The sequence below is a fragment of the Silurus meridionalis genome, chromosome 20 (genome assembly GCF_014805685.1).
Source record: "Silurus meridionalis isolate SWU-2019-XX chromosome 20, ASM1480568v1, whole genome shotgun sequence".
Taxonomy (NCBI): Eukaryota; Metazoa; Chordata; class Actinopteri; order Siluriformes; family Siluridae; genus Silurus; species Silurus meridionalis.
In genome coordinates this window covers 2377061-2404557 of record NC_060903.1, presented here as the reverse complement: position 1 = coordinate 2404557, position 27497 = coordinate 2377061, and the positions used below count along the sequence as shown (strand labels likewise).

The following is a 27497-nucleotide window of genomic DNA, read 5'->3' as shown; positions in this document are numbered from 1 at the left end:
GGATATGAAGCCCAGAAAAAGACCAACACCATTCAATATGAAATGACTTTCTTTTACGAGCTCAATCACAAAAAAGTTGAAACACTGTGTAAAATGTCATTAAAAACAGAGTGTAATGATTTGCAAATCACATTAGTCCATATTCTATTCACAATAAAACAGGCCTTCTTGTTTAGAAGGCCTTGCATATTCGAGCAAGGCAATGCTAACTGTATACTGCATCATGAAATGAAAAACACAACAAAGAACACCCAGAACTGTTGAGCAGCTAGAATCCTGTATCAGACACATGGGATAATATTCCTCCCCCAAAACTTCAGCAACTGGTCTCCTCAGTTTCAGATGTATATGGACAGAAGACATGATTCTACACAGCCATTATATTCAAGATTACTTTATTTTATCCTTAGAATGATATATATATATTCTAAGTTTAAACAGCTATGTTTTCTTTGTTCTATTGTAAATAAAATATTGGTTTGTGAGATTTGTAAATCATTGCATTCTGTTTTCATTAAATTTTTTTAATTTTACATTTTACATGTCCCAACTTTTTTAAGAATCGGGTTTGTAGATTTTTTTGAAGGGAAAAAATGGAATCTAATAAATTTAAAAACAAACAAATTTCATTTAAATTAGATCAAAGTTCAATTGGAATATCTTGAGACAAATATTACTTTCAGATCAGAACCAATTTTTGAGTCGAATACAGTAGCAAGATTTTTATTTAATTTATTTTTATTTTAAAGAAGAAACAGTTGCAACATGATGTGATAGAAGGAACTTATTCTGTAGTCGTTTGTCAACATTAAGTGCAACTATAATTGAATAAAAAATAAAAAAAGCAACAAGAAAACCTCCAAAAACACATGACAAGTCTCAATGGGCTCTGTTTTTTTGTTATCCATCCCTCGTTTACCTGTTACTTCGGTTTTACTAACCCAAATAAATCAGCAATGATGGAACTGTAACATCTCTATCATTTTATTTCCCGCTAGAGTTCCTCAGAATGAAATCTTTCATAACAAAAAGTTCATTGTCACTCACAGAGTCATCGTTTGGCAGCTTCAGTGAAAAGTGCTGCACAGGCATGCCTTTCGCGGCTGACTGGATAATCAAATTCACTCTTCCCTCCTGTCGTTCATTCGTCATGCACACAAACGTGTTGAGAAAGAAAAGAACTCTTCGGTCATCCTGCAAAAACAAATACACACTTGTTTATTTTTTAGCATTTCACCACCAATTACTTAGAGTTTAGAGTCATTTATATTTGAGTGAAGGGTGCAGGAATGCAGTTGTTTGAACTTTCTGTCCCATCATCATCATCATCATCAGCATCGTCCTGACAGCTGAAAGTGTGCGGCGTTTTGCAGATTAAACATTCTGATCCTTTGAGTTGCAACTCACTCTTCAAAAATCTCGCTTAAACTGACACAATTTTGCAAAACATTTTCCAGTTTCCTTCCTTAATAATTTATTACTCTTAAAAGTTAACTTTTTTTCTTACAAGCACAAAGAACAGGAAACCTGTGGACTGTGAAGCAAATAACTGCCATTAAATTGACCATAAGATTCGTATTTGCTTTTTTGAACATCCCATTTTACATCTAGTTCCCATTTACTGTTATATTATCCTCCGCTCTTCTGGGAAGATGTTCCACTAGATGTTGTGGAGATCTGTGTGAGATACTGTGTACTGTACTCTGTATTGATGTAGGTGAGGTGAGGACGTCTGAAGTGCAGTCAGCGCTCACATTAATCATGTTCAATAGGGTTTGAGCTTCAGAGCAGGCCACTCAAGATCTTCCACACACTTTCAACTCATGTAAAGCAGATGTTTATAAGCACAGGGGCATTATCATGCAGGAACAGGTTTGGGTCTTTTGGGATTTTTGGGTCTCCTAGATTCAAGTGAATCGAAAGTTTTACACCACAGCATTAAGATACATCATATATAATTGTGCGCCTCTGGTGAAACTTAGTCGAAAAACATGGTTGAAGATGTCCGGTGTCTCAATACTATTTGCCATGAACATGGACAATTATGTAGCGTTGTGATTGACAGGTTAGCGAGAGTATGTCCCTCCCACCCCTGTGGCTGAATGGGCACAAATCTCCATAAAATCTAGTAGAACATCTTTTCAGAAGAGTGGAGGTTATTATAAGAGCGATTATGGAGACTAAATGTGGATTGGGTTTAGTTCAGGAAGCACATGAGAATCGTACCGTCAGGTGTCTGCTTTAGGACTTTTGTTCATGTAGTGTATGTGGAAGAGGGCAAATAGTTACTTCTAGTGATCGTGCTGAAAAAAAAGTGCTGTTGGTTGGATTCACATGTCTTAAAAAAATGCTCGTGGAAGCCTTGACCAAATGAATTAGAATACATAAACATTCGATATTATTTGCATGTTTATTTGCATATGTATAGATTGTTATATGTGCATTGTGCATTAACAGTGTTAGGTGAAAGTCTATGAAAAAACACAGCTATGTAGACGGTTGCTATTTCAGCTCCTGGATCGCTTCCACTTAAAGCTGTGTGGAGTCGAGTGCAACTGAAAAGACTGTCTAGACATTTCCAATGCTTTGAGCAGAATGTTAGTCTGGGTGAAACAAAAACACACACATATACACACACACACTGTTTTTTCCCCCATGTGGCTGTTTGTGAGAACCCGATATTTAATGCAGTCTGTATCTTTCAGATGTTCGAAGTCCTCCTCAGGGTCTTGGATTCTGTAGAACATCTTCTGCAGTGATTTTATTTCACAGCCAGTTGCTGATGCTGTAGCGGCAACACAGACACAGACAGGTGTCACTTACAAGGCGTATCGATTGAGACGGTGTCTGGGGCGTGAAATCTTTTTCCTGCACTGTACCAGACAAACAAAGTCACATCAGCTACACATCACGAGAAACATGCACGACATTCAAGCCTGACTGGAAAATACGAGTCATCCATCAAATCCAGTATTATTTACCATCATGGCAACACGGGACATTCAAATGCCTGGACTTGGCCCTTGTGGAATACAAAAAGGTATAAATCAGGGGTCTATAAACCTTTTTCTGTGAGGCCCACATATTTTTTTCATTCGCTAATGGGGTGGTCTGTCAAACAGTAAAACGCATGAGCTGGAGTGACTACTAATAGTATTGTGGAGATAAATGTCTTTATTATGCCTCCTAATAAGGAGAGATTGTTGTGTTGAGGGTTGTGTTAGGAAGGGCATCCAGCGTAAATCAAACATGCGGATGGTCCGCTGTGGCGCCCCCTAACGGGAGAAGCCGAAATAAAGTTTTAGGTCATGGTTAGTGTTCCATTCTGTTGGTTAGTGGGTGAGTCTAACAAATAACTTGCCTACATTAATAACTAAGTGAAATTTCCTTTTTTTTTTTTTCAGATACAGATATGATACGAGTAAAAGGTATTTAAATTTATAATCCCATTGTTCAGAGGGTCGTTCCGAATGCAGCGATTGGCCAAAAGGCATGTGGATGCCTCAGTATGTGAACATCTCATTGCTCTTTCTACACTTATAAGAAATGCAATTTTTTTGAGAACACTTAGCGTTCTTAGCGTTCTCTAGATTTTTGGGCATTGCTGTGAAGATCTGTGTTCATTCAGGTCAATAATGAGATCAGGTACTAATGTTGAATTTGGAGGTCTGGGGTTTCAGTTTATACCAAAAGGTGTTCAGCGGGTTTGAGAAGACCAGCATTCTTTACAGGAGGCTCGAGGTTTTTTACTTCAACCTCATCCATGGAGCCAGCTTCGCAAAACGGTATCATCATGCTGGAACTGGGTTGGTTCTTTAAGTTCTAGACCAGTAGGTAGAAATTGTAAATGCTGAGATAATAAAGTCGCTCTCGATAAGGCGAATGTAAATGTCAAGATCTTCCACTCCAACCTTCACACACCATGTCTTCCATGTCATCGTGAAGCTCGCTTCATGTACAGAAAAAAGTGTGATGCTGGAACAAGTTTCTTAGTTCCACTCGAGGGAAAGAACCACATATGGATTTTATGGTTATGTGTCCACAAACTTTTGTTCAGAGTTCAGGAGATGCATTTTTAAATGTTCTATAATGCACTTAAATCATTTAGATATAAAAAATATTTCTACATACACACGATGTTGTACTTCTGCTCGGAAGGTCATGGGATCAAATCCCAGCACAGCCACTCCTGGTTTCTTGAACAAGACCCTTTAACCCTCAGTTGCTCAGCTGTAAAACTCAGATAACAATAAGGAGCTCTGGATATGAGTGTAAATGCAAATGTACATGAATATCAAGATCTTTCAAATATGGGCGTTACGGTTGGGTGTCCACATACTTTTGGTCGTAAACTAGGGTAAAAAAAGATCTCATGCCTGCTTGAGTCTAAGAAACATTGTATATGTTTTATAATGCAATTTAAACATTTTCATGTGAGAAACTGGAATAATTTGTAGCTGAGGTATAAATGTGATGTCGTATGAGAAAAAATAAAGGTCATTGGTCCAATCAATGCCTGATTTCCTTTTTATTTCTGCTAAATAAAAACCCAAAGACGACAAGGTTCCAGTCATAAATAAGACGTCAGCCTTCAGACACACCAACAGCTGGAGGTGAGGTGAGGAGAGCTCCTGAGTCATTTAATCAGCAAGGACTCATATCTCCTCCATCCCATTTATCCCGTGGCAGATATATGAGCGAGCGAACGTTTTTAAGATGTGAACAGGTCCTCCATCACCACCACCATTACGGCCAGTAATGCATTATTGTAAGCTCAGCTGCTGTGGATATCGGTTAGGGATTTGGCTTCTCTCCTTTCGTCTGCTTATCCTGCGCCAGTCCTGCCGCAGGGCACCTGAATTTTCATGCCGCCTCGATTCTCTCCCTGCCAAGACCTGTTTGAAGTTGGTTAAAGTCTGATGTTCTTTAGATGTATTGGACTCGAGCGGTATTGATGATTCATTGACGAGCCACAAAGGCGCTGCCTTTGCCTTTAGCATTAGTGATACTGCAGTTTTTTTTTTTGGACAGCTGCAAGTTTCTGAAAGTTTTCATGGATTTCTAGGGGTTTTGCCTTCACTTCCACAGTTTCCCTTAACTTTCTGTTTGGTAACTTCCACTTATAGACAAGCATCAATTAACGTCATTTTTAGATATCAATAAGCATTTTATTATTTTTTTTAGTTATATTTTACACAGCGTCCCAACTTTTTTTTTATTTGGGTTTGTACAAATTGATTACCAAAGGATTTTTATTTATAATCCGTGGATATAAAGCACACTGGAACAACTTTTAAATGTTATTTCTTGGCAGCTGGAGGACCATCACAAATGTGACAAGGCAATGAAAAGTTGGAATCCGTGCATTTCTGCACATCCTAATGCATTATTCATGAAGCTGCACTAGGTTGGTTTTAAGGGAAGCTTTTAGATGACTTGCTGCCAGCTTGTAAATCTTCAGAGGGCATTTGTGTTCGCCTTTTTTTCTACCGTTTTTGCCTTTTGATACGCAATAAATCCATAATGGAGCACTGTAGAATTCTAGAATAATAACTTTCTGTGTGGTAACAATAACACAAAGTGAACACACCATGATATCAGTGATTATATTACTATAGCATGAACATTGTTGTTTTTAAAATGTCCATTTCGGGGTCAATTGCACTTCAGTAACCTCTGGTCTCTTTCACAGGAAGTGTTTAACGAAGCGTTAATTAAGAGTTAATTAGTGGGATTCGGTGCTGATGACTCGTGCAAATTATCCACTACATTACACTCCATAATGAGAGCATTCAACTACGCTTCGGACCATCTCACAAGACCTCCTGCCATTCATCTACACAAACATCACCAGGTCCTTAACATCTGGCCATTTTACCATTTACTACCAAGCAAGCGAGGATTATTCCTAAGAAACCTGCTCTGGATCCATCAGACGTCAACAACTACAGAACGGTATCACATCTCTCCTTTCTTTCTAAATCTTGGTATGTACTGTTTTTAACCAACTGTCTGTCTGTCTCTCAAAGAACAACCTCTATGATCCAAACCAGTCTGGCTTCACTAAAAAACTACATGCTGCTCTATGAGCCAAGCCATCATCTGTACTCATCCTACTCGACCTTTCAGCGACATTTGACAAAGTCAACCACAAGACTCTCTTGTTTAAACTCAGGAGCCTGGAACATCGCTTATACCAGGTAACATGGAGGGGGTCTACATCTGCCCCATGCAGACCTTCCACTGGTGTCCCACAAGGCACAGTACTTGGTCCCCTCCTTTTTACCCTCTATACCCACTCTCTTGGTGAAGTCATATCTCACATGGGTTTTCTTACCACTGCTATGCTGACACTCAACTCATCTTTTCATCACCTTCCTCAGATACCACAGCTTCCGCTGAGATCTCGGCATGCTTGACAGACATATCTTCATGCATGAGTGCTCATCAACTAAAACTCAACCCCAGCAAAACCGCACTGCTGGTCATCCCAGGTCATTCATCTCCAGGTCAGGATATCAGAATAACTCTTCATGACTCTGTAACATCTGAAGGATTCGACCATTTCTGTCCACACAGGCTGCCCAGGTGCTTGTTCAGTCTCTTGTCATTTTGAGACTGTACTACTGCAACTCTCTGCTGACAGGTCTTCCTCTGAACGCTATTCGTCCACTGCAAATTATCCAAAACGCAGCTACGCGACTTGTGTTTAACCTGCCCAAGTTCTCCCACACCACCCCACTGCTGCGCTCGCTTCACTGGCTTCCAGTAGATGCACGTATCAGATTCAAAACACTGATCCAAAAATGGACCAGCACCATCTTACCTCAGAGACCTCATTACTCCTCGAACTGCACCACGCTGTCTGAGATCCTCCAGCACTGCTCGACTGGTACCACCTTTTCTCAGGGGAAGAAGTAAGTAAACCTCAAGGCTCTTCTATGTTCTGACACCGAGGTGGTGGAATGAACTTCCCCTAGATATCTTCCTGGCTATCTTTAAGAAACAGGTGAAGACCTTTCACTTCCTGAAACACTTAAACTAACACTTTCCAAAGTTGCTTTGTTAAGTGTTAGTTGTAGGCTGATTTATCTTAAGCTGTAATGTGTTCCAGTGACGTCCACTTTTGTACGTCACTCTGGACACCGGTGTCTGCTATATAAGGCAAATGTCAATGTAAATGCATTAATTTCACAGCGCTAAGCAGTCCACTGTTTCCCTATGACATTAATAAGAAACTGTTTTATCCAAACGCAAGTGAAATTAGCATCCATCAGACTGAGCAGCAAATCTGACAAGCTTCTAGTTGTTGAAATGAAATAGGAGGGGGTTGGGGGGAACACGAGGAATTCTTAGGCATCACGACTTGTCCTCTGACAGCATCTTTAATATGCTAAGCGAGCCCGTCTGCATTTTAATTCCATTTCCTGGAAGCCGTTTTCTTTTCAGCTCCTGATACTGTTAAGATGAATGCGCTGGAACTGCGATGCATTTTAGGGTTTTTATAAAAGGGTTCTCTTTAGCAAAGAAAGCAGGTTTTGAAATTAGATTGCAGAGTAAACAGTACAAATTATGTGTATTCTGAGTTTTGCAGTGTTTAAATACAGGTACATTTAAGAAAAGAGAGAAAATGAGAGAAAGATAGAGAGAGAGTTGCTTATAGTTGAAACAGTTATACTAGTGGGCACTGTAGTGGGTGGATTTATTTATTAGGCAGCAATTGAACATTTTGTCCTCAAAGTTGATGTTAGAAGCAGGAAAAATGGGCGAGTGTAAGGATTTGAGTGAGTTTGGCTCAAATTCGGCTCCAAATTACGACCTCTAGACGTCTGGGTCTCCAAACTGCAGCTCTTGTGGGATGTTCCTGGTCTGCAGTGGTCAGTATCTATTAAAAGTGCTCCAAGGAAGGAACAGTGGTGAACCGGCGACAGGGTCGTTGGATTGATGCATGTGGGAAGCGAAAGCTGGTCTGTATGATCCGATCCAACAGAAGAGCTCCTGTAGCTCAAACTGCTGAAGAAATTCATGCTGTTAATGCTGGATGGGTCACAACAATATGGTATGTGCTGGAGAGAAGGAGAATGAAAGTCAGTAGGAGTAAGACAGAGTACACGTGTGGGAATGAGAGGGAGGGCAGTGGAGGGGTGCGGTTGCAGGGAGAAGAGGTGGAGAAGGTGGAGAATTTCAGATACCTGGGGTCTACAGTGCAGAGTAATGGAGAGTGTGTTAGAAAAGTGAGGAAAAGAGAGCAGGCAGGGTGGAGTGGGTCAAGAAGAGTGATAGCAGGGGTGATATGTGATAGAAGAGTATCTGTAAAAGAGTGAAAGGAAAAGTTTTTGGGACTGTGGTGAGACATGAGATGATGTATGGTTTAGAGACAGTGGCATTGAGTAAAAGACAGGAGGTGGAGCTGGAGATAGCAGAGATGAAGATGTTGAGGTTTTCGTTGGGAGTGATGACGATGGACAGGATTAGAAATGAGTTTATTAGAGGGACAGCACATGTAGGACGTTTTGGAGACAAGGTAATGGAGGTGAGATTGAGATGGTGAGGGAAAACATGCAGGTAGTTGAACTGAGGAACTTGTGCTAATTAGTAACTGTGCATTATCAATTGTTTGAATAAAATCTTATAGAAAGAGGGGATTGAGATGGCAACTAAACTGATTTTTGTGTAATTGTTAAGCTAAATTGACATAAGGCTATATTACCTAATATAAGTTTCTCATTGCTCTGCTAGTCGCTATTGCTTTTACCAACAGATGAAACGAGAAAGCAGCCTGTCCTTTGGCTTAGTCAATTATGAGCCAATTATGGTGGCTTTTGATAATGGATAATTGCACCACTCTGGAGATGCTGATCCATTAAGACCTTGCAATTTTCCCCTTTGCATAAAACCTTCTGGTTCCACCATTTTCTTCAGAATAAAATAGTCTGGAGAAATCTCTCCTATTGGTCAATGTTTTTTTCCAGCATTGTGTCCAGAATTAAAACTAGAACATGCTCTCAGATGATTAATGAGCAAAAATGGCTATTGATCACAACTCCTGGTAAATACCTGTAACTCCTGGTAAATACCTGTAACTCCTGGTAAATACCTGTAACTCCTGCAGTCTCGAAACTGCAATTGCTATTGGCATTATCATTAGAGCAGGATCTGATGGAAGCACCTGTCTAAGTTTTATAGGAGTCTTCATTCGTCAGACAGATCTGCTTACAGACAACTGGAATACCAGGAGCAAATGGTTTCTCAAGTGAGTTTGTACAGTAGAAAAATACCTGATCAAAACATCAAATAACTTGCAGGAGCTGCGACTGCGGCTCAGAGGAAATGTCAGATTGATCATTTGAGCACTCCATCGTCATGTGGCGTGAACTCCCTTCTTTTGGTGGAGTCAAAAGAAGAAACAGTGAGGGAGGTACAGTAATGTGTAAAATAGAAAAGGCTGGAAATCATGGAAAAACAGTTTCTTTAAGCAATGTTGCCTCGCAGGTACAAAGTCCAGTATTCAATCTTGAGCTTGGGGTTCAGCCAAGTTCGCTTACTTCCTCAGGGTTCTCCAGTTTCCTCAGTCGGTGGTGATTTGCGTGAATGTGTGTACCTTACGCGGACTTTCTGTTTCATGCAGGAATGCGTTCCCGATAGGTTCATTATGGTCTTTTTGGACAAGCCCCCTCCTTATCAATATATTACATGTGAGCATGAACCACCTTCAGAAAATCACATACACTTTCTGTAAAATGCTTCTAGGTGTTTGTGTTTTTTTTTTTAAATATAAGGCTCGAGAAGCCATAGAGGATAAGATATTCTCACTGCTTGCAGAGGATCTATATTTTGGATCCTCTTCTCTTGGTCTGTGAAAAATAAAAAGCTGTGGAGCCACAGAGGAATAAATGATACATTCCTGATGGCAGAGTGGCCCGAAAGCGGATAAGTTAGCATGACCCTAAGCCTAACCCATGTTATAAAAAAAAAAATTATTCCAAAAACATCCACAAACAGATGGATGGATGGATGGATGGATGGATGGATGGATGGATGGATGGATGGATGGATGGATGGACACATGAAAGTTTTAAATCATATAAAATAAAAAATATTCAACTGTTTAAATGGATCATACAGATGAAAACAAATGAAATAAATGTAACATCATTTACCTTTTCCTCTGAATAAATTGGAACCATAAATACATTCGAAAAACAATATACAGACAGACAGACAGACAGACAGACAGACAGACAGACAGACAGACAGACAGACAGACAGATAGATAGATAGATAGATAGATAGATAGATAGATAGATAGATAGATAGATGATGGGTGCAGCTCTGTGTGTGTGTGTGTGTGTGTGTGTGTGTGTGTGTGTGTGTATACACAAGTGCTGCAGAACACTTTTACTCTCATCCAAGATATTCACAGCCTGCTGATTTATTAAAAAAAATAGACACACACTCACACACTCACACTCACACACACACACACACACACACACACACACACACACACACACACGTGTGTGTGTGTAATTGAAAAAGTAACAAGGAACATGAATAGAGTTTGATATAAAAGAGAATACAGAGCAAACAAAGTAAACAGCACTGAGGAAATCAACTATCTATCTATCTATCTGTCTGTCTGTCTGTCTGTCTGTCTGTCTGTCTGTCTGTCACGCCAATTCCAAAAAGGTTGGGACACTGTTCAAAATGTAAATAAAAACAGAAGGCAAAGATGTGCAAACCTCATGAACTCATATTTTATTCGCAATAAAACATAGAAAACATATCAAATGTTTAAAATGAGGTCTTTTTTTACTTTAATGGCTGCAACACGTTTTTAAAAAATTGGGATGAGCCAACAAAAGTCATTTCCAGTTCACTGACAACAGGTCAGTAGGATGATTGGGTATAAATAGTGTATTATAGAGATGCAGAGTCTCTCAGAAGTAAAGATGGGCAGAGGGTCACCAATCTGTGAAAGACTGCGTCTCCAAAATGTGGAACAATTTCAATATTTCTCAACATCAAATTGCATCTGTATGACTGAATGCGGCAGAGGAAAAAAGTAACGAATGTTTATATCTGCAGTGATCTACTGTACATCAGAACAATAACTACATCAGTACAGTGGCGTAATTTTGCAGCCTAAGAGAAATAAATGACGTTAGGATGTGCTTTTAGATTCCAGCTGTTACAGTAACTCTCTCTTATCCTGTTTTGATTATTTTCCTACAATCGCACAAGTGTTTTAAACCTTACATGGAATTCATTATCACAAAAACCCCAATGGGATGTCAAGTCAGATGTTCTGTGGAGGCTTTATTATTATTACCTTCTGAATTTTAAGAATTATTTTTATTATTATTTTTTTCTCATTCGCTTTTGTATTTATTCCCAGTTTCATCAGCAGCACTTTTATTTAGAATCATCTGATGATCATGTGGATGTGCAGTATCTCTAAACATCTGCATTCTGCTTTAGAAAGCAGCTGATGTTTATCACTGTGGTTTGGATTTTATCTCAGCATTACATTTTTAGGAGCTTCAAATATTGTGTTTTATTTTTCTACATAATTTTTCCCGCACATAAACTTTGCCCTTTGTTCTTTCAGACTTTTTTTCAGAAGCAGAAAGAAATGATCTAAGTGCCCTGGAACCCTGAAACCACAACATCTGCTCAGTCATGCATGAAATCTTGAAAGACAATTGATGTTCTTTGACAAGTTCTTCTCTGCCATTTTACTTTGGCGATTAGCATGACAGCATTACGATAGATACGATAGTGTTAACTAGGCTGTGCAGGAAAACGAGCGCAACAGTGAATTCCTAGCATTAAGAGGAATGACAATGTCTTTTTTTAGCTAATCTGAAGCTGAAATGCTAATTGGAGGCCGAACGTCTGAACAAACATCTTGCTTCATGGTGAGTGAAAAGCAGACGCACTTAAGACTCTTAGTCTCACACAGTTTAAGTGGAAGTGTCTAAAGTGCAGTGCACAAGACAAGCCAAGTGTGATAATGATGCTCTAGAGTAATACACTGTGAGCCGGTGAAGCTTTTTCTTGTTTTTTCCTCATTAATGTAAAGTAAAATTATACAAAATGTTAGTTTTTTTGCATCCTTATTTTGCCCATTCCGTTCCTGATTCGCATCTGTAGATGTTCTCCGTGTGCTGCCCTTAATCTGGAAAAACAGTTTCTACCTCCAGGCCTTCAGGCTTGTAAACGACCGAATCCAATACCTCTCACCGCATCTCTACAAACACAACTAAGGATCCTTAAAGGTGCCAACTACCCCATCCTTCCTACACACACACACACACACACACACACACACACACACACACACACACAGTGCGAATACCATAACATTTAAAAACATTTGGTGCATCATGAAGCAAAAAACACAACAAAGGAAACCCAGAACTGTTGAGCAGCTAGAATACAGAATCAGACTTGTTGCCACCATTACATTCAATATGATTTTAGATTCAGTTTGGGGAAAAACCACATATGGCTAGGAAAGTCAGGTGTCCCAATTCTTTTATCCGAATAGTGTATAATATGAATATGCTGCTACTACACCATTGATAATCTTTTTAAAAACTCCATTTGGATCACTGCTTTCCCAGAAAAATCGCATCAACACCTTCTGACGGATCAAATTCAAGAGTTCAAGACAATAGCTCTTAAAAACCAATTGCTGTAAAAATCTAAACCATACATGCCAAGACGGTGACTCACGGTCATGATCATATTCGAGTTATCTTGACTCCTCAGCAAACCCTGCGGCGAAAGCTGTCCGTATTCATGACCCCGGATTGAGAGCACTAGGACCCTGAGGCTGTGAGTTTAGATGATGAATTTGGCTCATATTTTGCTGGGTTTTTTTTACCTTGAGATGTCCATGCTGGGGTTACTGTCAAAGAGCTCACAGCTAGATTTATATGTAGATTTATACACACACTGTAATCGTAAACTAACACAGTTAATGTCTTAAACTACAATATACACTGTGTTGCCAAAAGTTTGTGGACACCCAGTCAAGTACGATATGGGCTTTTTGAGCATCGCATTAAACATTTAGTCCCAATTTGCTCTCATAACTCCTTCCGCTAGATCTATGTTCCACTGGATTTCCGAATTTGCTTGTGGACATTTGTGTTCATCAGCCACAAGGGTGTTAGTAAAGTCAGGCACTGATGTAGGTGATGTGAGGAGACTTGGGTGCAGTCAGCGTTCACATTCATCTCAAAGAGCTCTACAGCAGGCCACTCAAGATCTTCCTCTAAAAACAACATAAAGCAGATCTTCATGGAGCTCGCTATGTGCATATTGCCATGCTGGAACGGGTTTTGGTTTCCAAGTTCAAGAGAAGGAAAATGTTTTTTATACCTGCCTTCAGCTTTGTCGTACGTTTGGAGAAGAACCACATATGGCAGGAAAAGTCAGGTGTCCCAATACTTTTGTCCATATAATGTATCAGTTATTAACTAATTACAGATTTAATTATTACCGATGACCTTTCCAGCTGTGGTTCTTCCCCAAACTGTTACCACAAAGTTAGAGGCACACAATTGTATAGAATGTCGTGAAATGCAGTAGAATTTAAACGTGTTCTAGCCAGCTTCATGAAGATATGCTGTATCTGGGGGAACGGAAGTGTGTGGAAGATCTTGATTGGCCTCCTCTGGAGGTGAAACCCTTTTGAACTCCTTTGGGATGAATGTGAATCTGAACCCCAAGCCTCCTTACCTACATCACATAATGACTTGTGTCTGAATGAGCACAAATCTATACATCACACTCCAAAATCTTGTAGAGCAGCAAATGGGGACTAATTGGATATGTTTTTTTTGGGGGGTTTTTTTTTTATGTCTCTGTTTGGGAAAGAACTACATATGGTTGAAAAACTCTCAATACCTTTTTCCATATAGTGTAAATCATTGGGATTAAATTTAAAGACAAAGAAAATCTGAAATAATTAAAAAATATATAAAGGAACAGCATAAAAAAACACCATCCCCCTCTCAACATCTGGACACTTGGGATATCTTTTCAAAGCCTTGGCTCTATTTTCTTGGAGCCAATTAGTGTCCTTCAAAATCAAATTTTTTCGATCCACTAACTGAGAATTGTAGCTGAATATAGTGACATTTGCCATTGTGATATGAAGAACAAATCCGAAAAATCCCTCCAAGACCTGCGTGATGTTTAAATAAACCATAACTGAATGTTTTTTTCCTCAAGTTGATTTTATATTTAAAATTTAATTAAAAGAAAGAAATTTCCGCCGTACTAAATAAAACATGTAATCACTGTGCTAACCAAAAAAAGAGCTCATAGGGGCAAGTATGATTAAATCAATAAACTCCAATAACGTTTCACTGTGCTGCATTTTAATTGGGCAAAAATTGCACAACTACACACATCTGTACAAATGATTTTGTTGGTAAATACAGAAAGAGGCTTTTATAAGGATTTGAGTGAACCATATGCTCATGTACCCTGTTCTTAAATGGCTTTTTTCCCCACTGATTGATTATGACACCTTCACCCCTACCCTGTGGAGCTTGTTAGTAAAGTCACTGCTGGTTTTCTCCACAGCTTTTTCTTGGTTGATCACTTTGGCTTTTTAGTTCTTTCTCTTTTAGTGCATATATTTCAGTGTCAGAAATTCCCTGTGCTTGTGCAATAGCATAAACAGTAATAATGATAATATTATTATTATATTAAAAAAAGAATAATAATATTCACTTCCCTTCTTCATAATCGCACGCCGTTCTCCTATACACAGCTCTCTGGTTTTAATGTTGGCTTATCCCCAAAACACAAGAGTAGACATTCAGAGACGTGTTGTCTAATCGAGCAGGGTGTGAACCTGGCCAACAGTTTTGTGTTCCAATATTTTTTAAAACATTTGCAGTAAATTTAAAGAAAAGGTTCTAGTTGTTTGAGAAAATAATATTTTGATCCATTATCTAATAATTAACTTTTGGACCGGAATTCAGATGTTTAGAAAAAAAAAAGAATACAAGGTGATATGAAAAGGTTTTGAAACTAGTTTTGTAACACGCCAACAGATGGCAGCACAAGTCTGCACGCATGGTCACTGGGAGCACCGACTTTCATAAGTCAGTGTGGCAAAAGAAATCGTTACGGTGGAAGTGCAAAACACATTAACAAATCCAAAAACAAATTAACAAATGCAAAAACGTGTCTCCTCCAATGATCTGTAAATTTTCATTCACAAACTGTACCCAACTTTTCCAGTTTGTCTGAATTGTCGTTGTGTTTTCAGATTTGCTATTTTTTCCGGATTTGTTGTTTTGTTTTTGGATTTGTTCATTTGTTCTGGATTCGTTATTTTGTTTTTGCATTTATTATTTTGTTTCCGAATTTGTTCATTTGGTTTTCCATTTGTTATTTCGTTTTTGCTTTTGTTATTTGTTAGTGTTTTGCACTGCTCGGCCACCGTATCCAGCTCGAAGGTTGCCGTTTTGACACCAGATCGCAATAGGTGCTTGACCCGCTTTGAAAAGAAGACTTCCAGAACACGTTCCAGAAGCAGCAGGAACGCTGTTTTAAAGGTTATAGTGTGTTAAAGTAGATTAACAAAGTACTTAATTGTAACTAGAGCTACATTATTATATCGCCTCTTATTACAAATAAAATTAAATAAACAATGATAATAATTGACCCTGTTGCTCCAATACTTGTAATACTTTCAGCACAGATTGTATTTCCGAGTTAACAGCAGACCGATGAGCAGCATTTGATTTAATTACAAATTTGTACAAAAATAACACAATAGAAATCTCTGAGCAGCATCTAGAAACAAACATATGGCAATTTTACAAAGCTCCTATAGCAGGAACACAAAAAAGGCCGGATGGCTTGAATTAAACGTTATTAAGCGTGATATCAGACAGCTTTTGCCAACATCTCTGACTTCAGATCCATTTAAATAGCACAGGAACTTTTACTGAATCTCAATTACGTGGCTGCGATGAATTCGGTTGTAACTGCTGTCGTAATAGCTGGTTTTTATGCTCTCTGTGCATTTAGGAAATTGTGGTTTTCTTTCATTCTGCATATGAGCTTTTATATTAAAAAATAAAAAAATGGGCAGTCTATGATGTAGCAGTAAGCCTGCTTCCATATTCCATCAAAGAATGAAAGAAGAACTTCTTGAAATGTACATAAAAAAAGTTCCTCAGGGGGAAAATAGACCCAAGAAGTTGTAGGCCCCAGGAAATGTTTTTTTATCAAAAATGAGCAGGTTTGTACCGCCACAGATTTCTTTTTTGCACACACTGAAGTTCTTTTGAAAAGGACGTATCTGCGTACACGTAGCTGCAAAAATGTAATACAAAAATCGAATCGATCATTTGTAATTTTTTTTAGATTGATGGCATAAAGAGTTCACGAAACACACACTGGATCTCAAGCACAGCCTGGAGTTCATGCTTTTCAAGGTACATAACACGAGGTTTATCTTGGGTTTTTTTTGTTGCATTGCAGGGTCTTACTCTCAGATCGAGGTGTTGTAACGAGCCACGAGGGACAGCGCTGGGGGTTTGGCTGAGTTTATCATTGGATGCTTCTTGTGGCTCTTCGAGGTGCTCGGTGCTGGTGATCTTTGATCCACCGACGCAACCATGGACGTCAGATTGTTGCCGGCGGGTCGCATGGGTTTGTTTGCTCTCGACCAGCTCTGAATGGAGCCTCCATGAGATGTTTCACATTTGAGTAAAGACCAGAAACTTCTGTTGAACTGTTAGACACACAGGAAGGTGAAATATATTACACTCTGTGTCAGCAAAAAAACACTCCTCCTTTTACATCGAGTAAAAGTTGTTATGACTGAAGAAACAAATATAAAAGTAGTGATCTACAGTATAGGGTCAAAAGTTTTTGAATATTTGACAAGTGAATTTCCGATATATTGTATTTTCCGAACCAAACCTGTTTCATCATGAGCATGTCAAAGCCGGTTTCATGAAGATCTGCTTTACATTGGTTGGACGTGTGTGGAAGATCTTGAGTGGCCTGCTATAGAGCTCTGACCTCAGCCCTATTAAAGTCAGTTTGTCTCTATTGAGTGAGACGGTGGCAACTGTGGTGAAGGAAAAACTCCCTGAGATGGCATAAGGAAGAAACCTTGAGAGGAACCAGACTGAAAAGGGAAACCCATCCTCATCTTTGTGACACCGAATGTGTATTTAAGACTATTATACTGCAACTCTGCACTTTTTGGATTTGGAAATGATCATTTGCACAGCCTCGTATAATTTTTTTAAAAAGATTGTTTATATAATTACTCTAGACGCTCTGGATAAGGGTGTCTGCCAAATGTAAAGAAACAGTTTTCAAAAGTAAAACATGTATCTCATATTAGTCAAAAAAATGAAGTATAACAGATCAGTTTATACTCAACATTAAAAGTAATTTAAAGCGCTCCATTTCTGTCACAGGTTTAAAGGACTGAGCTCATTTTCAGTCAGAAGCGCCTGGAGTTCTTGGCAGAGAAAATCACTGCAGTACGGATTATGACTGTTACTCGTACACACAGGCCCAGGTGACTTCTCTCAGTTCAGTCAGATTACAGCCTGAAGGTTCACGCCGCTACCCGAGACTGCTGCCTTTCTTTGTGTTTGGCCATGCGTAATATTTAGCATGATTAGCATTACGCTCACAGGCTAACGCACTGCTTGTGGTTGAATGAACACAAATCTCCACAAGTACACTCCAAAAATCTAATGGAACATCTTCCCAGAAGAGTGGAGGATCAGCAAATGGGGACTTAATGTGGAATGAGATGTTCAAAAAAGTGCATACCAATATTATGGACAGGAGTCTGCAAATTTTTGGCCATATAGAGTAAACATATACATTTTACATTCATAAATATATATCTAAGGAGCCAGACAAAGGTGATGGTGGTGAAATTAAAAAAAAAAGTATGGCATTTATAATTTTAATTATGCAGAGGAAGAAAGTAATAAATTACAAAAACTTTGTTACTGTACTTAAGTAGATTTTTCTGGTATCAGTACTTCACTATTTATTTATCAGAAAACTTATGTTTTTTACATAAATATCTGTACTTTCTACTTCTTACGTGTCGAAAACAGACTCGTTACTTCAGTTTGAATCTCTTTGCGACGTGATCGATATTTTTCTTCTCATTACGCGCCGTTTTCAGCCCATCAATCTGTTTCCTGTCATTGAGCAGCTTTTTCAATCCGCTGGTGTATCATTTCCTGTCTCTCACGCACCACAGATGTAGACTAGTTTACATAGCTCACAATGGGAAGGCAAGAGCGCAAGAAGTCTGGGGTTAACGTGGATGAGACAGAGGGAGTCAGTGATGGAAATATGACTGAGAACAGACACATTCCTGATCACATGATCATCATCTTTTCTCTGCTTGTGTTCTTTATGGTGGATCTTCAGTCTAAATACATTCATTAGAGAACAACATTTGAAATGATTTTGTATTAATATATTAATATGACGTGAGGTTCAGTTACCAGCGTGACACTAAAACAGGTAGTAATAATGACTACTTTTTACTGGAGTACATGTCAGAGCTCAAACTTCTTTACTTTAACTTGAGTGAAAAATTGCAGGCAGAACTTCAACTTCTCGTCTTTTAAACACAAGTATATGTACTTCTACTTGAGTGAAGGATGTGTGTATGTTTGCCACCTCTGTAATTATACATAAGCTTACAATTTTCTTATTTATACAACCGAGCAATTAGTTTAAGCTTCAAGGGCTTCGCCCAAGATCTTTAAATTGCTGGGGTTGAAACTCATGACCATCCAATCAGACGTCTTAACCACCGCTTAACAACCTTTAGAGAAACCCTACATCAGTACCTGACTTTACTAACACCCTTCAGGCTGAATGAGACCAAATCTCCACAAGCACTATCCAAAATTTGGTGGAACATCTTCCCAGAAGAGTGGAGGTCATTATAAAACGTATGGACATAAATAAATAAATACATGAGGACAAGTGGACACAAGAAGGACTGGTGCTGCTGTGATCCGAATTATAAAAACGGGTGATGCTACAGTACATTCCTTGGGAAAACGTAGTGTACTTAGTATACGTTATGTATCATGTATACCTTAAGTCAACTACATTTCTCCAAGAAATGCAAGTCCTCTGTTTGATTTCAGAGAAAAAGAACACACATTTTACAGTAACTCTTATAATCACTTGTTACAACCACGGTGAGCAGAAAAGCATCTCTGCAGCAAAAGGTTTCATTCCTGAACACATTGAGACGACGTTGCACTGGGAAAAAAAAAAGAAGTGTCTAAATAAATAAATGCACGATTTAAGAAAACAAATCAAATGATCAGCCAATGTAGTAAGATAATTACTCTTGGTAAGATTTTTTAAATAAGAAAACAGATGTAGGCATCAGAAACGAACAAAATGTCTTAAAATGAGCATTAAAACACTTGTACCAAGTAGTCGATTTAGTCTAAATAATCAATACTAACTTGTGTGAACAGTTTGCTTTTCTTAATTTGTGTCTCAAACCAGAGCTACTAAACAAGAGAATCCCTCTTAATGGAAAAAATCAGGATCACACATACCTGCGTATTGTCAACAATTATTTATTTAAATGTCCTGAAACATGCAGTAGCAACAACAAAGCGAAATCAATACTTGTTACACATAAAACATTATCCAATGTAATTTGTTTTTACTGAACACTGACAGATATTCAACATAAAAAACTAAAATCAAACTACAAAACAACTTAAAATCCATAAGTACTTTGTTTAAAAAGTTATAACCAGACTGGATAATGTTTGAAAAGAGTGTCATGACTTTTATCATTTGTTATTAGGGTATAAATAAATAGTTTGATTTTGACATAAAATATGCATTTGGTATAAATAGTACTAATGGAATAAAGTCCTAAGTGTGATTATTGAGCATTTTTACTGGGCAAACTTAAAGTTATTGCAGCTAAAATTAAATCTTAAAATATCTTAAAAGGCCTCAAATGCTCAATTTGCAAAAAAAACATTATTTACTAAGTAAAAAAAAAGAAAATAATTTAAAACCAATCATACTCATCTTACACAATATGCTCTTGAATAGTATTTTATTCTAAAAATATGATCGATAAGATTTTTATGGCTAGAAATAAGATATTTTCTAAATGAGGAGTTTTTGAGTTGTGGATGTCGGGACACCCAAAATGAAACACTTAAACATTAAAAAAAAAAACATCACCTGGTGTTTATCGAATGTGTTTTATCAGAGAGATCCCATTTTTCCTTCATTCCAATATTTAATGTGAACAACTGCGTGTACCAGCGTTCCTTTTAAATTGGCCAGTGCGCTCTGTTGTATACATGCAACGATATCAAGTGAAATCTGATTGAGATGCTTACCAAAGTCCTGGTTTGAGGACGTTGTCTGAGTAGGAAATCGTTCATGGATCTGTACAGCATTTTTAGTCTTCAACTCGCCTCAACTCACAGTTTCCATAGTTACGGGCTGGGAGGAATTGAAGACTGAAAATGACATACAGGAGAATCGTTCCATCTTTCTCTTCTGGGATGGAGGACGGCATGAAGAACTTCCCAGTACTCGTTAGTGCTTGTTAGACGGACTGCTGTAGGAAATCTCAGACGGCGTTTATCTTAGCGCTGCATGAAGAACAGATGCCGCGTCTCCAAACAACACAGGACAGGCAAAGCAAACGGCTAGACTCGCTTGCAGTGAGGAGGAGACAAGGATCTTCATCAAAATCCAGTTTTTCATCTCATTTACTTGTCAGCTTTGAGCATAACAAAGAGTAACAGTCAATTTAGCACCACAGCCATCTGCATCTTGGTTTCCGCCAAAGATTCTAATTAGCCTTACGACACTCCACTGTCTTTAGATGATGAGAGCTTTGCTTGAGGATGCTTCCTGATTGAAATCGATCGCTATCCAATGTTGCTAGGGGGTACAAATATGAGGCCGTTTTTACACTTGTACAATTCTTGTGTCACATTCTGTCCCAGAGTTTGTTTCTATGTTGTACCCACAATATTCTGCTGAAGAATAAACAGAGGTGGGGTTTTGTAAGGAAAGTTTTGAAGACATACAGTATGAAGTTCTTTACAGCTTAGCAATGGAAAAACACAAAGTTTGTATTTTGGGTTCATCAGAGTCGAAAAGAACACAGGATAAAAATCCTGCTTTGACATTTTATACAGTACAGTTTCATTTGTATAGTAAATGAATTTTCGCCTCAAATGCAAATTAAGTGTAAGAACGAAGCAATAGCTCAAATGGTCAGGTGATACTATTGTTTAAAAGGTAATCACGGTCTTGTACACCTTTGGTCGGAGATGTTCCTTCATGTCTGCCTTCTGCTCCCATAATAAAAGTCATTAAATGTTATTTTTAACCTGGTTTTCTACACATATTACATAACTACCTTAATGCTATTTACAACTTTTAAACCATCAGTAGTGACTCAGTGATTATGGCTCAGGTCACACTGCCACTGGGCTCTTGAGTGAGGCAATTAACCCTATCTGCTGCCTCTTACTTAACCCTATCTAGGGTTGCGGTGCCTCTGAGCCCAGCTTCCTTCAACCCTCGTCTCCAGGCGCTGAATCGTAGACTGACCCTGCGCTCTGACCTCAGTTTCCACACAGGCTGGGATACGCAAAGAATTTCACTGTGCTGTAGTGTAAAATGTGGATAGGACTTACACAATTGCTCAAATTCAGGTGGATGCAAACGGTTATTATTAGTTAACTGCATTAATTATGTAATTCTTTTTCATTTTTTGCAGTATCCCAAGAGTCATCCAAGTCCTAACTGTTTTTTTTTTCAACCACTATTATGTTTTAAATAAATAATGAGATATTTTGGTATTCTGTCTCAATAAATAAAAATATATTAATATTAATAATTTCTCATAAGCATTTAAAATTATTATTCAATGTTTTTATAAAAAATAAATAAATACTCTACTGTATACTGATATACAATAATGTATAATTGGAACATTTACAGTTTTTTATAAATATATAAATTATTTTAATTTAATTTTAATTTTTTTTAATGTATATGCTATGGAAGAAAAAAAGAAAATGATTAAAGTAAAAGGTTTTTATTGCATGTGTTTGGTGTGCAGGGTACACATTTACACCAAACTTTAAAAACTAAGAGTTTTAAATATATAGTGGGTCTTATTCAAAAGTGTACACTATTAACCCCACCAAACAAAAAAACACTGGTGGGCTGCTGTAGACACTTAAACAGAACCAATAGAACCAGCAGCTGTAGCAGCTCCTCATACCATCACCCTTCAAAGCTCGGTGGAAATGCGTTCTCATTGTACTGTGTTGCTCACCAGATCTTTGATTACATCCCACTGGAAAGCTGAGTCATCCCCACACCTGCTGAACCCTCGGAATCAATTTTTCATAATACCGCCAAAGATCTCAAGAGTGTGTTTGTAATTCGTTCTAATATTCTGACTAATGATTTGGTCATATGAACATAAAAAGGTAATTCTTTGCCAATTTGTGTTTGGCCAAGATTTTTTACGCCTAGAGCTGGATATTGGTACAAATCCTGCTCAGAGATCTTAATTCTCTGGAACACATCAAGTGATCAAGTGATAATTGTACAATCTGTCATCTGATGATAATGTTGAACAATTTCTCTCCACAATAACTGACAATGAAAACACACAAAGTCCCACATTTTGTTTGCATGTTGTATAATCACATACACTGTATTGCCAAAGTTTGCAGACACCTGGACATAAGTATGTGCTTTTTTGAGCATCACATTCCACATTCCACAAATGTTGAGCTCAGTAGCTCCTAGTTTTATAACGATAAAGACTGTGAAGACTGTAGAAAGAACATCACTTATAATCTTATACTCCAGTGCTCATGTTAGTCCTCACTCTCCAGTATTCTGTATTGTTGAAAGATTTATGATCAAACTCTTGATGTCACCCAAATGAGGATGGGTTCCCCTTTTGAGTCTGGTTCCTCTCAAGGTTTCTTCCTCATACCATCTAAGGGAGTTTTTCCTTGCCACAGTCACCACGGCTGCCCATCAGGGATAAACACACACCATTCACCTTGATGTTGATTTCTGTAAAGCTGCTTTGAGACAGTGTCTGTTGTGAAAAGCGCTATAGAAATAAACCTGACTTGACTTGATTTAGCCAATTTGTTCTTATGATTCCCTCCACTCTTCTGAGAAGATGTTCCACTAGATTTTTTGAAGATTTTTGATCATTCAGCAACAAAGGTGTTAGTGGCACTTCTAACTAATGGAAGGCACATCTTCATGGCCAGGTTGGAACTGGTTTGGGTCTCCTAGTTCAAGTGGAGGAAAAAATGTCCTTTTACCGCGTGCTTTAAGACGTGCTATGAGATGTGCCTTTGAAACCCAAATGCAGAAAATGCCAAAAGGAGTTGAACGTGAGCGCCGCCCTAGAGGCATTAAGTATTTCGATATTAAATGAAGAGAAGTTGCAGATCTCACTGTATAGACTCAGAACTCAGAAGGTTTGAAGATCACTTCTGTTAAAAGTCCTAAGGGTTTATAATTGCTTTGCAAGAAAATGTCTCAAAACACATCAATGGATCTGTGTTTCACAGCCCAAAGCAGTTCTGCACATGAATTCCCGAAACTTTACACAAAAATCGATCCTGCATACCGATTTCCTCTTTAACTCCGGTCGTTTGAGACGAGTTCCCTAAATCGCACTGTAGTAGATTTGCTGCACCTTTACCCAGGATTTAGGGGGTAATTATTCAGTGTTAGGATTATTGCAGCTGCAAAAGAAGCACAATGGAGCTACAGTATAATGAATAAATAAGGTGGACAAATGGTTTCAATGCTTGCGTTTTGTCTGGAGATTAAACAAGAGAGGGTGGATCATAGAATGATGTATTAGCATTAAGTAGCTTAAAAAATTTAAGCGATCCTGTTCATTCTGAAACCCTGGATGGAGGATGGTTCCACATGAACAGTCTAAAGATCCAAGTTACTGTGAAGGGTTAGACTCAAGAACCATGAAGATGGATGTGGAATGCAATTCATATAAACTGCTGCAATAGCTGCAGTTAACATTCAAATGACATTGATGTAACAGTACTTTTACTTGAGTAGATTAAGTGTAATGAGCCCCTTTTTCCTGGTCAGATGTAGTGGTGGTTCTGGAGTCTATACCATAAACACTTAGAATGTCAGCATATTTGAGGAGAAAACAAGAAGAACCACAAAGAAAACCAGAAAGGATCTCCATCCCAGGTCACATTAGATGGAAACTGGTTTGAGAAGGCGTTTGGGGGAGAGTAGCGCTTAAGGCATTGACCTTTGGATCAGAAGGTCTTGAGTTCAAATCCCAGTCACTCCCAGCTGCCACTTATGGGCCCCTGAGCAAGGCCCTTAACCTAATAGCTGCTCAATTATATGAATGAAATAAATGTAAGTAAGCCTAGATATGGATGTCTGTCTGATGCAGTGGAAGCCAAGCTGATGCCCTTGAGCAAGACCCCCTTATCCCTCAACTGCTCAGCTGTCTAAATAATTATTAAAGATAATAACCCTGGATAAGGATGTCTGCCGAATGCAACAAATGTAAAAGTGATCTGATCTGATCGGCTTGTTGCATAATGGTCCTGATTCCAGTCCAGTGTCTCCTCATGGTTCTCTGATTTCCACTTAGTGTCCAAAAGAACATCAGTCAGTGGCCTGAATATGCTCAATTTCATCTTGCACCCTGAAGCAGTGGTTCTTAAAACAATTTCCATTCGTGGAGGAAGTACACAAAGCATGTATTTGAGTAAAAGTAGAGATCCACTCGGTAAAATACGACTCCAGTAAAAGTAAATGTGTCCCTTTAATCTTTCACGGTTCTCTCTTGGGCTTAAGCTTTAAAAAAAGCTGCTTCATCTACCTTCACTGGATGAGAAAAACATATTCTTAGAGCAGTCCACAAATCTGTAGACATTTCTGAGAGCTTCGATTCGACTCTCAGAACCAAGAACCATAAAACTCCTAAATACATACAACATCTACATCCTTCTAATATACGTCTTTTAAATGAGGGTTTTGAGCTGCACTGGAGATTCTCCTCCTTACTGAATCAGTTCAGGACCTTTTCAGTACAATCGCACAAAACCTTTATGACATCACCTCGAATAAACCCAACCAAATCAAGTGCTGTTTAACTACAATCCAACTACACTAGTCAGGATGTTATTGTTTTGTTGCTACACGCATTATGATAAACTACATACTATAAATTATAATGTTACGCAAACTAAATGAAATATTGTTGCTCTAAAAGCAGAGCAGGTAACAACATTACCTAAGTGATATACACTTATTCGCCTATTTCATTAAATGCATTTGCCTTTACTATCATCATAGCGAGATAAGTGAAAGAGCTGCATACACACTTTTATCTACAGCACGTTTCTTTTCTACTTCTTTCCTCTTTTTTCTGAATTGGGCTCCTGAGGGTTTGGACCTTTTGTGTCATAAATTTGATTTTCTTAAATTTTAATTTGCATTTAGTTCTCCTTACTGATGTGACGTCACACCAGGTCTTGTCAGTTCTCCCACTGGAAACCCTGAAGGCTGATGTGACATCACTCAGTCCCCGGCTCTCCTTTCTGAGTGTTTGAGTGAAGACAAGAGACTTTCTGTGTGATTGATCAATTGACCAGATACGCGGAAAAAAATAATTCTCAAGTACAGTAACGGATTACATTTACCAATTTCCATGACCACATAAGACATGAATCAGATGCTCAAAGTTGACTTGCCTCGACAGGCTTAAGTTGAAGAGTTCCTCTGTCTGTCATTCTAGAGGAACATTCAAGGTTCCATGTAGAACCTTGCAACAGCGTGCTTGATTTTTGAAAATTTCCGTATACAACCAAGTTACAACACAATAACTTTAAACAATACGTTTTTATGGTCATGTTTTCTCACCATCAGCTTTGTCGACTTCTGGTTTACTTGTCCATCCAAATCAATAGACTTTCGAGATCTGTTTCCTCCGTCATCTTGGCGCTCATACCATAAACTCCGGCACTGGTTTATTTCATGATAACCAGATACTGCCATAAGATACTGATAAGAACATTTCTGTTTTATAGAAAACACTAATTTAAATCCGCAGGCAAATAAATTTTTTTTTGGTCCCTTTATTGAGTTACGGATATTAACTTTTTTCCAAAACTTCCTTTAACAGTTATACAGCGAACACTGCTGTTTTTTACTAGTTTTTTCCTTGCGTGCTGAATCACACGGCTGACAGCTCGAATGATGGTATGATGAATTAAATCATTTCACTCGAAGGCTCGACAGCGACATGGTGCATTTAGACGTCGTTACTGAGCCAGCAGTGTGAAGAAATAAAGCTACACGTCTGATTTTATTGCATGGGGAATCACAAAATGAGAACGACTCATTTCTGCAGAGAGCCAGCTTTGTGAAATAAGCATGTATTCAAATTTGACATCATGATAATTGCTAAATCTTTAAAAAAAAAAAAAACACTCCAGAGTTGCTAAAATGGCAAATAAATGACTAGACAAATATCCATCATAACGCTGAATGCAAGGAGTCCAGTGCTGGTGCATCATTTTAGTTTCAACTCAAGTGGTTTATATGAATTTGGACTCATAGAGATAGAGTTCCCTTTCAGGAACTCGAGCTGCGTCGAAAATGCTTTGGGAACGCCACGCGTCGTTCACGCTCTGAATCATGTGTAAAATCCGGCCAATAGGCAAGTCGTGATGTCATTGGCGGGCGACGTCGCGTAAACCAGGAATCTTCAAAATAGGTGAGTGATGGAAGCGGTATTAGCTTCTGAAAAAGGAGAAGGTAAGCACTGCAGGGATGCAGGGAGTATGGCCCATTGACGCAGCTCTTGTTCCCTCAGGGAACTAGGGGTACATGCGTAACCTAGTGACATTCCCTTTCAGGAACTCAAGCTGCATCAAAAAAAGCTTTGGGAACAAGTGTCCAATCACGCCATACTGACCAGTTCCTGCCTAGTGTGTCTGAGCACAACTGGTATGCAAGAGGGGGGGCCGGAAGTGGCTCTGATGTCGAGGTCGTAGAACCTGACAGAAGTCAGCGGGGTGGACCAGCCCGCAGCGTTACAATGTCCTGGAGAGAAACTCCAATGGACCAGGCCGTAGAGGCTGCCATACTTCGGTTGGAATAAGCCCTGACTGGAGTGGGGAAGACCAGAGGACTCATAACACAAAGAAATAGCATCCACAATCCACAGGTTTAATTTGTTACTCAGAGTAAAATTTACCGAGTTACTTTTTAACAGCATGTCGTTGGGGGGATTTCAGTGTACAGTGGTCCCCTGGAACTCACAGGGATTACGTTCTAAGACCCCCAGCAAGTTCCGAAAATCCACGAATTTTGGATGCACCCTCGCAGCCCCTATGGTTCCTGAGTGA

General features: G+C 38.7%; 1 protein-coding gene across 2 annotated transcripts in view; it reads right to left on the bottom strand.

Annotated features, from left to right (window-relative positions):
- Window positions 1–803: 803 nt before the first annotated feature.
- The window catches only part of tmtopsa (teleost multiple tissue opsin a), a 46486-nt gene continuing 19792 nt past the window's right edge, over window positions 804–27497 (bottom strand). The window contains exons 4-5 of one of the 2 annotated variants that reach the window (XM_046875844.1): window positions 16530–16774; window positions 13934–16353 (exon numbers count right to left, since the gene is read on the bottom strand). In XM_046875844.1, the coding sequence (XP_046731800.1) occupies window positions 16532–16774 (243 nt within the window). In that variant the 3' untranslated portion in view covers window positions 13934–16353; window positions 16530–16531. Of the gene's footprint in view, window positions 1195–13933; window positions 16354–16529; window positions 16775–27497 lie in introns of those variants that run through there. The other variant, XM_046875846.1, reaches the window with a different exon arrangement.